This window comes from Alternaria metachromatica (assembly GCF_023757995.1).
Source record: "Alternaria metachromatica strain BMP 0045 chromosome Unknown scaffold_8, whole genome shotgun sequence".
Lineage (NCBI taxonomy): Eukaryota > Fungi > Ascomycota > Dothideomycetes > Pleosporales > Pleosporaceae > Alternaria > Alternaria metachromatica.
In genome coordinates this window covers 394,393-409,784 of record NW_026055499.1, presented here as the reverse complement: position 1 = coordinate 409,784, position 15,392 = coordinate 394,393, and the positions used below count along the sequence as shown (strand labels likewise).

The following is a 15,392-nucleotide window of genomic DNA, read 5'->3' as shown; positions in this document are numbered from 1 at the left end:
GCGTATCGATCGGAAAGCGTATCTTCCGAAGGAACCTCGAAGCCAGGAATGATCGCCGCCTGAATGATATGCCATTGTACTGTAGTCCCTGGACACCTATCGGATCTGGCTAATCGGTGGACCGAAAGTAGGTCGGAGATGAACTTATCTACAGCATCAACGTCAATGAAAGCTAAGGCGGAAGAAATGCCACTACATAGTAGCGGAAAGTCACGAGCCGTGTGTAGTTCCAACGAAGATTGATTGTGTGATCGCGGCTGCTGTTCCATAATTGGAACAGCTACAAAAGACACTGATCTAGCGATTATGAGTATTCGACGTCTTCCAAATCCAGGCAGACCTTTCCGAGCGCAATGCTTAGGCATGCATAGCGATTGTTTGCAGTGGCGGATTCATCGAAGGCTAATTTTGCAGAGGAAATCGGGATATCAGCAACCGAAGCTGTGAAGAGGGTTGCTGAGAGTTTGCATCCAGATCCTACCAGGAATTGACGTGTTCCAGAATCTCTCCGATCTCGTACTGTCGGGGCGAGGTTTGACGCGTCGCAGTGTGAGAAGTCAGGAGTCGCGCTAGTCGCCCCTCACGGCGTGGCGCGAGCTCTAGATCGATACCCCTGCCCATGACGTAGCACGTGTAAACGCGGGACATCAAATCAGGGCCTCTACAGCGCCGACGACGACATAGCGAGCGACGCCGAGCCTGGAAGATCGCCCCCAAGCATTCCACGTCAAATCTAGAGTGCGACATATATCCTACGAACGCCCTATCGCCTACGCGTCCCTCATCACACCCGTACCTGCCACCAACACCCAAGGCAGACGCGCACATCCAATATGGCATCCTATCTGGAGAAAGTGCGCCGCCAGTCAAAGCAGCTGTTCCCTCAGTCAAAACAGAAACCCGGTGCCCCTCCCATCGAAGACCCTCCCAAAGTCTCGGAATCCGCCGTACCGAAAGTCGAGGATGCTGCCGTCCCAAAGATCGAAGAACCCGCTGCTGGCCCCAGCGGCCCCGTACCCTCTCCGCCGGCACCAACTGTCGCCAACGCCAGCGAAGAAGTAGGAAGCGAGCCTGTCCTTGACGCCGAAGACCAGCAGTTTCTTGAGCGACTTGCCGCCATCGCCGCAGAGCCCGAAGGCACGCCCCCACCTCTCCCTCAGCGTACCGAAATAGTCGACGACAATGGCGAGAAGAAGGTCGGCAGGGATGCGCAAACAGCACTCATGGACAATGCAGACAAAGTGCCGCTCCCCATGAGTCCACCCGAGACCACTGCTGACACTAGCGACAAGGGCAAAGGGAAGGCCGCTGAGGGTGGACTGGGTAGGAAGAAGAGTGTCATGTCCTACTTCCAGCTGCCCAAGTTCGCCAAGAAGGACGGGGAGAAGGCCTCGAAAGACAAGAAGATCGTAGTCACGGAGAAGGACAGGACCCAATTCGCAGACGACCTACTCGCTGCCGCCGAATCCGCCAAGGCTGCCGAGCTTACCGATGCGCAGAAGGAGGACAAGGAGTTGACGGATATTTTGGATCAGCTCAACCTCTCAGCTGTCAACAACCGCGTCTTCAGCTTCAGCAAAGAGTCAGAGGAGCTTCTCAACAAGTTCACGCAGGTTCTAAAAGATCTCATAAATGGGGTACCGACAGCCTACAACGACCTCGAGAAGTTGTTTACAGATTACGACAACCAACTCAAGAAGATGTACGGCAACCTACCGCCTTTCCTGCAGAACCTGGTCAAGAGCTTGCCTGCCAAGCTCACAGCCACTCTCGGCCCAGAGCTTATGGCTGCGTCGTCCGAGAAGCCAGGGTTCGATGCACAGGCTTCCAGTAAGCCCAAAGGAAAGAGATCTATGCTTCCCCAAGTGCCAAAAGTACCGAGTCTGAAGTCACTGGTGTCTGCCCAAGGTGCTGTTGCGACGGCGCTGAGGAGCATTGTGAACTTCCTGAAGTTCAGATTCCCTGCTCTGGCAACTGGAACCAATGTCATCATGAGTTTGGCAGTATTTGGTACGTATCACGTCCATATCGCATCGCAACCAAACTAACCCTATGTAGTACTGCTATTCGTATTCTGGTACTGCCACAAGCGCGGTCGCGAAACCCGTCTCGAGAAGGAGCGCCTCGCTGCTGAAGACGGCCAAGCTGGACGTATCAGCAGCGCCTCCTCCATCAACGAGGAAACCGACTCCATCTTTGGTGATCAGTCAAAGGCGAAGACTAGGGACAGCGGGAAGATCACGCCTGCTTCTCCACCTCAAGAGCCACTCATCATCAAAGACAACAAAGAGAAGGAAGAAGAACAGTCAGCGTCGGTAGCTGATCTCCCGAGTGTGTCGCATCTTCCCGATCCAAAATCGGGAGAGGTACCCCGCACAGCCACTCCACCTCCTGATCGCAAGTAGACTCCGTGGAGGAGCGGAGATGAAGCTGAGGTATTTGGTTCAGATTGATATTCCCTATGCGTATACCCTGCCTTTAAGTAATACTTTAATCAACGACGCATCATGACGCTATCGTTTCAGTTTGCAATACCGATGTTTTGCACTATATATCGGACTCTTCATGACGCATAAGAGCACTGATCCAATATGCACTGTCATCGATTCCCCCTCTCAAGGTTTTCTCGCATGAATCACCACGACCTCAAAGTACGCATGCACCTTCCTCTCCTTCACGCCCGACCTGAACTTAGCAAAGAAAATCTGGGCCTCGTCCACCGTCCAGCCCATAACCTTCGTCAGAAGATACAATCCCCAGCCCTCCGCTCCTTGCGTGATGTGCAGCAAATTCCACCTTCCCAACTCCTTCATATGGGGGTCTGCCGGCCACCCATTGACCGGAACCTTGTACACCCGCTCTTCGATATCCTTGAAACCCGCATTACGAATATACGTCGACAAATTCCAAACCTCGTAGAAAGATTTCCCGAAACGCTCGGACGCTTCATGAAAGAGATCACTCCACTGAGACAAAACGTGTTCTTTGGTCAACGTGCCATCGTCGGATTTGAACTGGATGCTCATTTCCATTTCGTGGAGGTAGCCGCCTGGCTCGAGGTTGTTGTAGACCTGCGTGTATAGTGCTGGCCAGTCACCGATAGAGCCGTACAAGGAGCGGATGTTGATGAAGTCGAAGAGCTGGGTGTATGTCCATGGGAGAGTGACGTCGTCAATTTCGAATTTGCAGTTGGGAGGTGTGAATTGCGGTTGGATGGGGGAGAGGTCTACGCCGAGGATTTCGGCGCCGGGGTATTCTGGGTATTGGATTAGTCGTAGTATCTATGAGAGAGGGATGTCGTCGAAGCGGTTCCAGATGAAGATGCATACCATCGGCCATGTCCATACACCATATCCCTGTTCCGCATCCGAGATCCAACACCCTCTTTGGCTCTTTAATAGGCGCCAGATGCAGCTTCTGGTTCAGCATGATCAGAAACATGTGGTGCGCAATGTCGAGTTGATCATTCTGGATCTCATCGTTGGGACCCCAGTAGTCATTTTCGCCCTCACGGTACTTGTGGTAACGGCGGCCGTTTTCGAAACGACCTTTATGTATGGTTGAAGCGATAGACGTTGTGTCGCTTGCAGCGTCGTCGTCGCCTAGAGCTGAGTCGGCGTCTGTACTGTCCTGCTGATGTTAGAACCTTCTTGAGAAATACTGAGTCGCCATGTTTGTTCCGCGGCGCATCACGTCTGGATGATCAAACTCTGTGAGTGAATGTTTAGAATACTTACAACTAACACAAGTGGATTGACAACTTCCGCTGTTGGTGCAGGACCTTCCACTGTTTCTGAGGGAAGCCCCGTTGGGATTGCTTGACTAGCAGATGCTTCAGCTAGACCTATTGAGGTGGCCTGCTCTTCTGGTGCGTTAGATGACACAGTAAGGTTTTTCAGTGGTGATGCTGCCCCAGCATTGTGTGGCGCAATGTTCGTGGGGTCGTTCCCAGAAACTGTATTATCAGATGATGCTGTTGCGGACTCGCCCTCACTCGCCTTTTCTTTTCCTTTTCCAAGAGTCGCCATCGTAGAGATTGCGTTTCACTCTGTAAGCTGAACAACTTAGCTAATGGCAAACTGGCCGCCACAAGTTTTGTATGTCTCAAGTGTTCTTCGAGCGACTGTTAGCGCGGCTATCAAAGCCAGTGACAATAGCCGCGACTGTGCCTCAATCGTACAGCAACGGCACGGAAAGAAATGGGGCAAGTAGATAAGCGAGTATTCAAAAACCACTATGACGTCGTTTGATGGGTCTCGAATGACTTCAGATGCGGAAAAGGTACGGGAAAATTCATTCATAGACCCTACCAGAAGGGAGAGATGATTAATAACGGTAGGTGCCGTTATGAAGACCCTGCCCAGACGGTAACACGATCAAGGCTGCGCCTCTCCACAGGGCTAGAACAAACTGGCGCTGAGGTCCGAAGTGCTTCACACCAACGTGCATACAAGGGCAAAAACGTGGTTGTGGACCGAGTTCGCGGGAGCTTCCTGCAGGCTCGACACGACGCATCGTAGCCTGTTTTCGACCGGAGTGTTCTCCACCGAATGATTCGCTGGAGTAAGTTTCGCGATCGGACGAGATTTGATTGCGAAAACATCAAGAGTCGGTTACTGCTTCGTGTAAGATGAGCTTGAGTCACTCGACGCTGCATTGCTGCTGTACTAACTTGCCCTATCAGCTTGTTGCGTGCCTCAATCGCTCAGCTGGGGAACCTTGACAACCAACGACACGACGCTAGCGCAAGCAGTCTTGACGTGCCGCGGCGCTTGCAAACCACTCCGGTTCCCGCTATCCTCTGTGAGGGATTGGACTTGGTTCCAGATGTCGCCATGACTTCCGTCAAACGTTGCTCGTTGGTGGGGCACACCGAGGAAGGTATGGACAACTCATGGCTTGGTCACCATGCAGCTGCGAGCTCCGCATCTTCTCCAATCCTCCAAATTGGTGCTTGACCGATCAGGGCCAGTAACAGTGGTTCAATAGGAGCTTGCAGCAACGCTCTCCGCTAGTTTCTGTAGCGCACAACGGCGCCCGCGCTTTCACGAAGGGTTGCCCCACTGATGGGAAGAACTCCCATTCATCATTTGCAACTTCAAATCCTTGCGCTCTGACATCACTTCAGGCAAGCCATGGAGTCTGTTCCGCCCGAGTCATTGCTTGACAGCGTCTCACAGCGCCTGTACACCATCGCATTCGTCGCCGTGGCGTTTTTCGCTATCGGCCGCATACGACAGTACTTGCGTCTGAGACATTTCGCCGGACCCAGGACGACGGGATTCTCTTGGCTGTGGCATTCCAGAGCTGTTATCGGTGGCCAATCTCCTAGGTACTACGGCGACGTTTGCGAGAAGTACGGTACGTGTCAAGAAGGCAAAAGTGCTACGCGATCTGGTGGCCTTATACTGATACTCCTCATAAGGGCCGATTGCCAGGATCGCACCGAACCACCTCATAACATCAGACCCAGAATACTGGGCACGGATCAATGCGGTGCGCTCACCGTATAAGCGATCATCATGGTACTACCATAGTGCTCGGTTTGAGACGGGGAAAGACAATGTCTTTACAGATTGCGACAACGATAGCCATGATGCCAGACGGAAGAAGATGACAGCTGGGGTACGTGGATACACAATCTGGATGATGAGGTTGCGCACCTCTAGTGGAAATCTGGGCAGCTGCGTGACCAATCTGCACTTACTAACGTATTGCAGTACTCTGGTAAAGAGAACCCGACATTAGAGCCCTCAATAGACCTCCATGTAAAAGAACTTGTGACTTTGGTGCGCAAGTATGCGGCCTCGAAAGCGTCAACGAAACCATCCCAGGCCATGGATCTAGCCCAGAAGATCCCCTTCTTTACGTTGGACGTAATCAGTCATGTAGGTTTGGGAGAAGCATTCGGTGACTTGAATGCCGACAAAGACCTTAAAGACTACCTGAAATCGAGCGAAGAAGGTCTCAAGATTGGAAACACGGCCTTCGCAATGGGTATAGCCTGGCTCAGAGACACGTCTATCATTGGCCCCGCCATCAGTCCATCGGAGAAGGATGCCACTGGGTTCGGTAACATGATGGCTCAAGCACGAAAGATAGTCGACTCCAGGATGTTGAAGTCGACTGAAGATAAGTCTGATATGTTCGCGTCATTCGTCCGCCATGGTCTCTCTGGAAACGATCTTTGTAAGTGACATGAGTGTTGTAACCCACGATTCCGGGCGTCGACTGACCCACCGTGCGTAGTCCAGGAAGTCTTCGAGCAGATTCTCGCCGGATCTGACACTACGGCTGCTGCCATTCGGACTATTTTGCTTTATGTCATGAGCCATCCGCGCGTGTATGCAAAGCTGCAATCCGAGATAGATGAAGCCGTCAGAAGCGGCGCGGCTCCCGCGTCTCCTGGTATCATCTCGGATGCAGAAGTGCGCCGCCTGCCATATTTAGGCGCTGTCGTCCGTGAAGGAATGCGAGTAAGTTTTGTCTTTTCTGCAAAGAACATAGATCTTTGAGCCAGTATGCGCTAACAGTAGACCCTGCAGATACATCCACCAGTCGCCAACATCTTTTCAAGAGTCACTCCGGATGAAGGAGATGTCGTGACCATCGATGACAAGGAGTATCACATCCCCGGCGGCACATTGGTCGGCTACTCAGCCTGGACGATGCACCGCAACAACCGCGCTCTTTACGGCGAAGACTGTGGTACCTTCCGTCCTGAACGCTGGCTGATTGAGACAAGCGACGAGGAGGCGAAAGACCGTCTAACCAGAATGACGAAAACCAACGATATGATATTTGGGTACGGTCGATGGCTTTGCCTAGGACGCAACATCGCGTTGATTGAGATACACAAGTGCATCTTTGAGTTGTTGAGGCACTTTGATCTGTCGTTGACCAACCCGCTGGAACCATGGAAGACGTTCAACTCGCTTGGGTTATGGGAGATCAAGGACATGTGGGTGGATGTCACCTTAAGAGAGTAAGGCTACTGCGGTCTCCGTGGGGTATATTAAATAGGCAATGGGCGCATCCGTCGCACGCCTCGTCTGGCGTAGTCAAAATGATAGTGTTATGATGTTCTGACGCGTTTTGCTTTGCTTGGTTGTGAGGGCAACATTGATGCTCGAGTTCCGAGCAGCCAATCGGCTGAAGCGCAGAGAGCGACGTACCAGCGACGAATATGTCTGAGCCTGGGAACCCTCCACCCAAATATGGCAGCATTGACCAAAGTCGCATAGCTCATATTCTGGAGATAATCGCCATGTGCGCAGACTTGACGGATATCTCCAACAGCGACAAACGGCCGTGGCTGAAGTAATCCGGAACATGGCGAGAGCGCTCCATATCAAACCAACCATGGCAGCCACCTTCGCCCGCCATCACAACTTCGACCAAGTCCCCACGTACAATCACGGTAACGCCATCGCGAACCAACAGCCACCTTACGATGCCTATGCCGCGTCGCATCATCATGTCGCAGCCCGCCACAGCAACATGGCAGCCTATTGCGAGCCAACGACCGGCAACCCCCAACATGCTGCCAGCATGAACGACCACGGGCAACAGCACGATCACAGCTACTCCCCAGACGACACGTCTGGAAAGCGCGAGAGCTTTCAGCATGGCTTAGCCGGCCAACATCACGACTACAGGATCCACAGCCCTACATCCGAAGCATCCTACATCGGCATCCAGCACAACTCGGCACAAGCACCCCTAGACAATGACGCGTCCGACCGTCAGTTCGCTATGCTCCCGCCTTCCAACTCGATACACCCTTCGTGGCAATCCCTCCACGATTACGCGCAGTCGCACGCCGCCGAAAACGGATATGCGCTATCTATCAATACGACGGCTAAGAACCGGTCGCGCATCAAACTCGCCTGCGTGTGCTATGGCCAGCCGAAGAACACCCACAAACTTACGGCCGAGACGAGGGTCAGGAAGAATAGGGTCAGCTATAAGACAGGGTGCAAGATGTGGATCGAGGGCAAGAAGCAGGACGACGGCACGTGGCTCTTGCGCGTGGGCGAGCCACAACACAATCACCCCGGGCGCGAGAGTGCTGGATGGGCTGTACAACGGAAGAGGACGTGGGGTGTAGTAGGAGGGCGCATCGGGGTTGGAGGCGTCACAGCGAAGGAGGAACGCGCCAAGTCGAGCCTGACGCAGAATCAGGAAACCTCCGAGGACGTAGACGCGGAAGCCGACGGCGACGAAGACATACCCAGCGCATCTACCCAGGCACCGAAGAAGCCACAACACAGCCTCGAGCGTGGAGGTCTCGTGTGGAGAATCGTTGAACAAGAGATGCTACGAAAGGGTGAACCGAACCAGGGCCGCGATCGGGGCGTGGGACGGACAGTCGAAGTGCTACAAGCAAGACTACCGGGCATACACATCTTCAAGCGCGACGTCTACAACATACGAGCGCAGATAAAGAGAGCGCGGAAAGCAGCAGGCCAGCAAGTCGGCGACGGCCTCAACAGCTCAGACGACGAGGCTGAGGGTGAAGCCGAAGCCGATATCCACGATACCGTACAACTCAACGCTGAATCCAGTACTTCTCAATCAGCACAACGACCCACTCACCACCTACAAAACACATACCAACACCCCACCTCCCACACCCTCAAACCGCCCGCACCCTTCCCACTCCTCCGAAAAGATTCACGCATCGACCCCACACTGGACAATCGCGGTCCGCCACCACCGAATCCTGCCGAGGCCGTCGATATAGAAGTCGACCAGTTGAGGCGGGAGAATGCAGAGCTGAGACGCATGTTGACGGAGCGGACGAAGCAGGTCAAAGAAAAGACTACGGAGTTGGCGGAGAGGGCGAAGGAGATCAAGGATAAGACCACGGAGATGGCGGCGCTGAAGAGTCAGGTTGAGCTGTTGAGTAATATGATGATGACGAGTGGGAGGGGGTTGATCGGGGGGTAGTCGATGGGTAGTCGATAGATAGTCTGGTGCGGTGGAGTGATGCTTGTTGCGATAATGAGAAGGGAATGTATACCCAACTGTTGTACGAAGATGAAGATATGCAAAGGTAATCAGATTTACATATATAATCGTAAACGACGAACAATCGAATAAGCTAAACAAAAAAGCCAAGAGGTATCTCAGAAAGGTATCCGTAAAAACAACCCTGCCAAAAGGTCCCTTTGCAAACTCCCAATCAACAACATCAGCGTGGTATCCAGCACCAGAAACTCCATCATAAGCTCATAGCCAACTCGTTAACCCGTCGCTCATATCAATCACGGTTTCAGTGACGTGCTTCACGCCTCCTCGACCATGTCCTCATCTTCGCCCTCGGAGAGCATGTCTTGTTCTTCACAGCTACGTTCCACTTCATCAGCGATGAACTGCTCGTACTCCTCCAGACTCTTCTGTACGTGGAGTTTGAAGCGCACGATGTCGTCAAGCATGCGCTCGATTTCTGTGTGGAGTTCTTCGCGGAGGGCGTTGGCGCGGAGTTGGAGTTGTTCGTACCTGAGGCAAGGGATTAGCTTACTGTCACAGAAAATCGAACAAGGGGGAGAGGTGAAGAACTTACTCGATGTTGACGGCCATCTCTCGTTGTACCATGAGTTGCACGCTTTCTCCCAGACCGCTACGCATACGGCCGAGTTCCTTCTCCATGCGCTCAATCTGTGCGTCAGATTGGCTCTTTTGCGTGTTTGTTATTTCGCGGAGCTTTTCTAGCTCTTCTTCTGCTTGAGCTACGCGGTGACCGAGAGCTTCGACTTCGGCTTGCTTGTCGTCCATGGCTTCTTTGATCTTGTCGAGGAGATCGTGGTTGTTCATGTCGGCTTCTAGGGCTTGGTTGCGTCGTTCGGCAATCTCTTTGCGGAGTGCAATTATGTTGGCTTTGACTGTACCACGGAGGTCCAGGTTGAGGAGATGTGCTGGCGAGTACCCTGTGCCTGCGTCGTGCAGAAGACGGTCTGATGCGTCTTGTGACGAGCCACCCATTTGTGACCCTGAGAAGTTGGGGCCATCTGTGATAGTGAGGACAAGTTCATAGTCTTGCCCCTTGGCGTTGACGGCCGTAGAAGGGATGACGCCGATCTGGTAGCCCAGATTGTTGTATCGCTCGATTGTTTGTTCAAGTTCATCCAATTTGCGAGATGCAGCGATTTCCTTCTCTGCAACCCGCTTCTTGGACTCCTCCAAGCGGACTGTCGTTGCTTGGAGAGAAGTATCAAGGCGGTCTCTTTCATTTGCCATACGGTCGATATCCGCAATGGTCATGCCTCGACCGTCAATGATAGCTTGGAGCTCTTGCTGCTCCTTCTCTGAGGCCTCAAGTTCAGCCTCAATCTCTTCAATGGACTTCTCTAGGAATGAGCAGCGGTCACTGTACTTCTTGACCTTAGCGTCCATGGAGTTGTTGTAGTTCTCAAACTTGACACGATCTTCTTCGAGGATGCGGATCTGCTCCTCCAGCTTTTGGATCCGGGGGCCGGACTTTCCTAGTTCTTCGATCTGATCCTGTAGGTATTTGTGCTCGGCCTCAAGGAGGGAGACCTGCTCGTGATGCTGGGCATTGGCGGCGTCGAACTTGGCGGCCATTGTCCGGATATGAGGCTCCATGTGCTTCTTCTGTGCCTCTTCATCGTCATCGTCGTCTTCTGCGGAAAGCCAAGTGCTGTAGGCGTCTGACAAGAAGTCAAAGATGATGCGGTCTCCAGAGACGTCGAAGCCAGCCTCAAAGCAAGCGTCGTCGTATGTACCGGCCTCATAAGCCTGCATCAGGCGTGCCAATTGCATCATCCAGTGCAGAAGACCCAAGAATGTGTACCAGTTGTTTCCACCAACAGCCGCGATCTGGGACTTCATGATCGACTTCTCAAACGGGTAGCGCATCTGCTTCAGTAGGACGGGCACCTCCTGATCGATGGACTTCTGGAAGCGATAACTGGGATCGATTCGGTTGTAGAGCCATTGGAACATGCAGTTGAAGTCTTTCTGCGTTGGCGAAGTCATGGCTTTTGCTGAGAGCACATGTTTCGACTCCATCTCGAAGTTGTTTTGGGTCAGGAATTCGAGCAGCTCCTGAGCCATGTGCTGACGGGTGCTCGCATCTTTGAGTCGGCGTGGGTCCGTCGGGGGGACGGATGGCATGGGCGCCTGTTGGAAGAAGGATTGTTTTACACCAGATTGTCCAGTTACATGCGAGGCTCGCGATTTGAACACGCTGCTCCGCCGTTGTGCGCTCTGCTCAAAGTTTGGCCCTGAAGGGGGAGCCGGTGTTTGGAATATGGAGGCGCCAGGCGCAAAACTCTTGCGCGCACTGCTTGCGCCGAAGTTACTCGTCGAGTTGCGGTGTACTGACTGGAAGCCTTGCGCAAGGTCTGTTCCGGAGGATGAGCGTGGGAAGAGCGGCTGGCTCGGGCGACCGGGCGCGAGGGACATTCTACTCCCACTCTTCGACCGGGCATGATTCGGAGGGAATTGGGGCTGGTTCATGTTGTTGATGGAGCTCGAGCGCTTCATGGCGGAAGCGGGCATGGGAATCGCGGAGGAGTTGTTGTTTACTGGTCCTAGAGTCTGCGCGCGTGGTTAGGAGATGCGACGAGAGGGGGTCGCACACTAGACTGACCTGACGGCGGACCGAGAACATTCCCGGGTCGGCCATAGTATGTGTTGTGACAATTATGCAGCGATTGTCGGTCTGTTCGCGACGTCGCGGGTCAGCAAGGCGGGAGGCCGAGGGGGGTAGGGCTGGTGTTGATGCACCCGCACCCGCCTATGCAATGTTTGTTGTGATCAGGGTTTCGCGCTAGCCCACCGCAGCAACGCGCCTGGTCCGCGCCACGTGGGGTACGTATCTTGCATTGTTGACGTCTGATTATCTCGAATACGAGGCAGGTGGAGGCGGTACTAAGGTAAGAGTGTTTATTTATAGCGACCGGCGGCGAGAGATGCCATGGCCAAAGACGCACTGTCGAAGGGAACGCTAGCAGGTAGTGATATGTAAAGCCAGAGTAAAGGAAGGCTGCCAACCCCGTCGTCCTCCCCAGTCGCCACAAGATCTCATCTCGGACGCACTCATACGTGCCACTTCATCGCTATACTGTATCGACTGGGGTATCGTTGTGCACATGCAAGCCAAAATAATGATGCCACAAATTTTCAAAACTCCAACCTGTGGCCCGTGAAAGGTATAAACAATAAGGACATTAAACTCGAAACCCGTTAGAAATGCATCATCAACATGCCCCCGTTGAAAGTGTGTCGTAGGCGTCTACCACCTTGTCGACTTTGGCGTGTCTGCCTTTCCTATGTTCTTGAACATGTCGTCGGCGCCGAGACTCAGCGTGTCTTCGTTGACACCGAAGGAGCTCAGGCCGGGCAGAGCTGGAGGCGGTGGGCCCTTGGGCTTGGGTGGTTGCGCAGCCTGTACGGCAGGTTGAGAGACGGTGCGGCCATTCGAGTAGGTTGTGGCATCCACAGTGCCTTCTGGAACAGAGCCGGAAATGAAGGTCTTCCTCTTGCCGAACCAGCTGCCGCTCTTCCTCCTGCTGAGACTGGGTGCTTGGCTGTTGATTGTAGCCGGCGAGCCCGGCCTCTGGTCCGACTTCAGGCTGTCGTTGGACGACAGCGTCCGAATGCCGAGGAACTTGCGGACGGATGCAGGCCGCTTGCTCGAAGGGCTCGTGGGGGACATGGCGCTGGCCGCATCGCTGGTGCGGCTCTGCTGGAGGTGGCCATCAGCCGAGTCCTCTGACGCTTTGCCTGGCGGCGGCGACTCTGTCTGCGGCGGGGAGCCAGGCGACTTTGGGGTGGGATGCGACGACAGTGGGCCTTTTCCAGGCGTGGGCGGGCGAGGTGACTCGGGCGGGCTGTCGAGCGGCGCGGGTATCGACGTGCCCTCGGTCAGAGAGAAGTTGATGGGCGAAAGCGTCAGTGGCTTGAAAGAGAACTTGTTGGAGCCCATTGCAGTGTCGTGGTGGGAGACTCGTGTGGTAAATTGCGGTGGGCGATCAATAAACCCAAGGTGCGGTGGAGTGGAGGCAATTGAAGGCTGGGAGCGACGCGGCAGCAGATGAGAGAGTCTCGCAGAAGCCGCAGGCGGGTGGAAGCTCAGGAGGTGCTTTCGTGAAGCGGAGTACGGGCCAGGGATTACACGACGGTTAGCAGGGATCAGCGCCCTGCACCACCCAGAGGCGCTGCGGATACGGCGCGCCAGCCTCGACCTTCCCCAGGGACACGCCCTGCCTGCTACCCCAGGGACAAAAAGAACAAGACGTGAGCCAAACACGCGCGCGTCAGCAACCGTCGTGCAGCGCTGCATGAATGCGTGCCTGCAGCGCGTCACCTACGAGCTTCTAGCGCGACAATTGTACCAGAGAATGCAGTGGGTCAGCCACCCGAGTCAGCGTCAAGGCATAATGCAGGAGAGCCGTGCCGGACGCGCATCGCATGTCGCCATCTGCCTCCGCATATCGATTTGATTGAGACCCTTTCTATGATCTTCAACGGTTATCTAGGCCCATATCGCTCTCGCTGCGACATGCTTCAAACACGCACTGCAGCCGTGTACCCCTCCAAAGTTTATCCGCCACATGGACGACCCCTATGCCGTAGCTTCCGAAGCACCCTGATGTCATCGCTATGCACAACCTGATCCGGGCCACTCTTATCTTGTCTTTCGCTGATGCACCTCGTCCAATTCGGTAATCTCGTCGAGCAGTTGGCACGTCTCCTGCGGGTTCGCGATCCACGCCGTCGTACATGCCAACCGAGCCTTGAAGTCGTTCGCCCCAGCACTCAAGAACTGGTCGCCAACGTGCAATGTTTTGCTGCCCTCAATCCCGCCAAAGATCCGCTGACAGGCAAGGACACCCCAGGACTTATCTCCGATGTCGACGAATACGTCGTTTCCGCCGTTGAACGCGCAAAAGGGGAGACGCTGGCCGACCTCGGATATTTCCTAGCCACGTCAGCATTGCAAGCATTGCACATGGTCTCAAACCTACGAGTATCTTCTGCACGATCAAAACGGTCTCTTCCAGTGTCTCTCGGCAGAACTTGTGCCCGTCCTTTGGTACAATACCAACCGCTCTTTCCTTCCGGACGACATTTGCCTCCATGCGGAAGTTTTTGACAGTGTCCCGTAAAGAAACTTCCGCCAAGTCAAGCAGGTCCTTGATGTCCGACTCAGTCCACGAAAGCATCTCCTTAAGCAGCCATTCTTCTCGGGGAATCAGGCGCAGTAGAACTGGACTGTTCTCGTCGAACTTGAAACAGAAGTTACTTTCACCGCCCATGATGATCAAATTCTGTCGAGCCTCTAGGGGCAGATCGGATGCCTGGATGGCGTCTAGAAGCCCGTAAAGTCTGCCATAGTATGGCTTCGCCTCTGTGTACCCTGCGGCTGTGACAATGCCAATCTTTGATCCACGACGCATGAGCTGCAGGATCTTGGGAATGATCGGGTTGTCTTCTGTCAAGTCTTTGCCGTCGTCATACAAGGTGACATCTCCGTCAAACGTCACGAGTTCGAGTGGGCCGTTGCGGATGAGACTCATCACTTGGGCTGTGTTGAGAACTAGACGCACATCGTTGAAAGAAGGGGGGACGAAACGTCGGTGGCTGATGAAGCGCCGCTGATCTTGCCAGATGAAAGCGTCATGCAATGCTAAGGACGTGAAGAAGTTCGCTACTGTTGGAACGAGAAGCTTCAACTTTGATCTGTCGGGTTTGCCGTCTTTCTGGTGTTGGACTAAGTTGTGTTAGCCCTGCGATTTCACCGTAGACCACCCGGACTCGCACGGCTTCAATGGGTTCATGACATACTGTGGTCGTTGATGATCTCTTCAACGTCGCGTAGGATCTCGGCATACCGCCGTTGAGCGATGTTGGCTTGGTGCTCGACTGACTCATCGCTGGGCTCGAATACCGCTGTTGGATGGGAGTGTAGGACAAAAGGCACGGCTAGGAGACCCTGAGGCAGTATAAGTATGTAGCTCGCGTTGTCTTACAAGCAGAAAGAGCATTACCTTGATCCACTCTATCTGTGTCGTACATTAGCTAGACATACTGGTTAGGCATCACAGGATACTTACGAGCTGATCTCTCCTGTGGGTCTTTCCGGATAAGTTAGTTATTTGAAGGTAGATGGTTGTCACTGTAACTTGTACACACCTTGAGGGCATCTGCCACACGGGAAGCCATCAAGTTAGCATGCTTGTCGCTAAGTCGACCTTTGGGGATTGTAGTCGTGGTTGGGACTTACATTCTACGCGGTATCTGGTAGTCATTTTGCAAAGTCTCAATCGGTGAAGGAGGAATGAGGAGAAGTGAAGGACACTGTGACTGAGTTGTCACTGTAACCTAAGCTGTCTGTCCAAGCTTATCGGAGACCGCCGTTA

General features: G+C 53.8%; 7 protein-coding genes across 7 annotated transcripts; 3 read left to right on the top strand and 4 right to left on the bottom strand.

Moving 5' to 3' along the window:
• Window positions 1-833: 833 nt before the first annotated feature.
• J4E83_004579 (uncharacterized protein) lies at window positions 834-2,405 on the top strand (the record flags this gene model as incomplete). Its single annotated transcript, XM_049331506.1, has 2 exons — window positions 834-2,010; window positions 2,059-2,405. The coding sequence occupies 2 exons, from the start codon at window positions 834-836 to the stop codon at window positions 2,403-2,405; spliced, it is 1,524 nt and encodes a 507-aa protein (XP_049189280.1).
• Window positions 2,406-2,615: 210 nt separating this feature from the next.
• Window positions 2,616-4,028, bottom strand: J4E83_004578 (uncharacterized protein; the record flags this gene model as incomplete). The annotated part of the gene is made up of 3 exons (XM_049331505.1): window positions 2,616-3,256; window positions 3,330-3,625; window positions 3,985-4,028. 3 exons carry the CDS (start codon window positions 4,026-4,028, stop codon window positions 2,616-2,618), a joined length of 981 nt encoding a protein of 326 aa, XP_049189279.1.
• Window positions 4,029-5,135: 1,107 nt separating this feature from the next.
• J4E83_004577 (uncharacterized protein) lies at window positions 5,136-6,989 on the top strand (the record flags this gene model as incomplete). The annotated part of the gene is made up of 5 exons (XM_049331504.1): window positions 5,136-5,361; window positions 5,426-5,625; window positions 5,721-6,189; window positions 6,250-6,476; window positions 6,546-6,989. 5 exons carry the CDS (start codon window positions 5,136-5,138, stop codon window positions 6,987-6,989), a joined length of 1,566 nt encoding a protein of 521 aa, XP_049189278.1.
• Window positions 6,990-7,362: 373 nt separating this feature from the next.
• On the top strand, window positions 7,363-8,952 carry J4E83_004576 (uncharacterized protein; the record flags this gene model as incomplete). Its single annotated transcript, XM_049331503.1, has 1 exon — window positions 7,363-8,952. The coding sequence occupies one exon, from the start codon at window positions 7,363-7,365 to the stop codon at window positions 8,950-8,952; it is 1,590 nt and encodes a 529-aa protein (XP_049189277.1).
• Window positions 8,953-9,290: 338 nt separating this feature from the next.
• Window positions 9,291-11,653, bottom strand: J4E83_004575 (uncharacterized protein; the record flags this gene model as incomplete). Its single annotated transcript, XM_049331502.1, has 3 exons — window positions 9,291-9,504; window positions 9,569-11,565; window positions 11,618-11,653. 3 exons carry the CDS (start codon window positions 11,651-11,653, stop codon window positions 9,291-9,293), a joined length of 2,247 nt encoding a protein of 748 aa, XP_049189276.1.
• Window positions 11,654-12,262: 609 nt separating this feature from the next.
• Window positions 12,263-12,955, bottom strand: J4E83_004574 (uncharacterized protein; the record flags this gene model as incomplete). Its single annotated transcript, XM_049331501.1, has 1 exon — window positions 12,263-12,955. The coding sequence occupies one exon, from the start codon at window positions 12,953-12,955 to the stop codon at window positions 12,263-12,265; it is 693 nt and encodes a 230-aa protein (XP_049189275.1).
• Window positions 12,956-13,657: 702 nt separating this feature from the next.
• On the bottom strand, window positions 13,658-15,195 carry J4E83_004573 (uncharacterized protein; the record flags this gene model as incomplete). Its single annotated transcript, XM_049331500.1, has 6 exons — window positions 13,658-13,951; window positions 13,998-14,743; window positions 14,818-14,965; window positions 15,021-15,035; window positions 15,087-15,107; window positions 15,166-15,195. 6 exons carry the CDS (start codon window positions 15,193-15,195, stop codon window positions 13,658-13,660), a joined length of 1,254 nt encoding a protein of 417 aa, XP_049189274.1.
• Window positions 15,196-15,392: the final 197 nt, after the last annotated feature.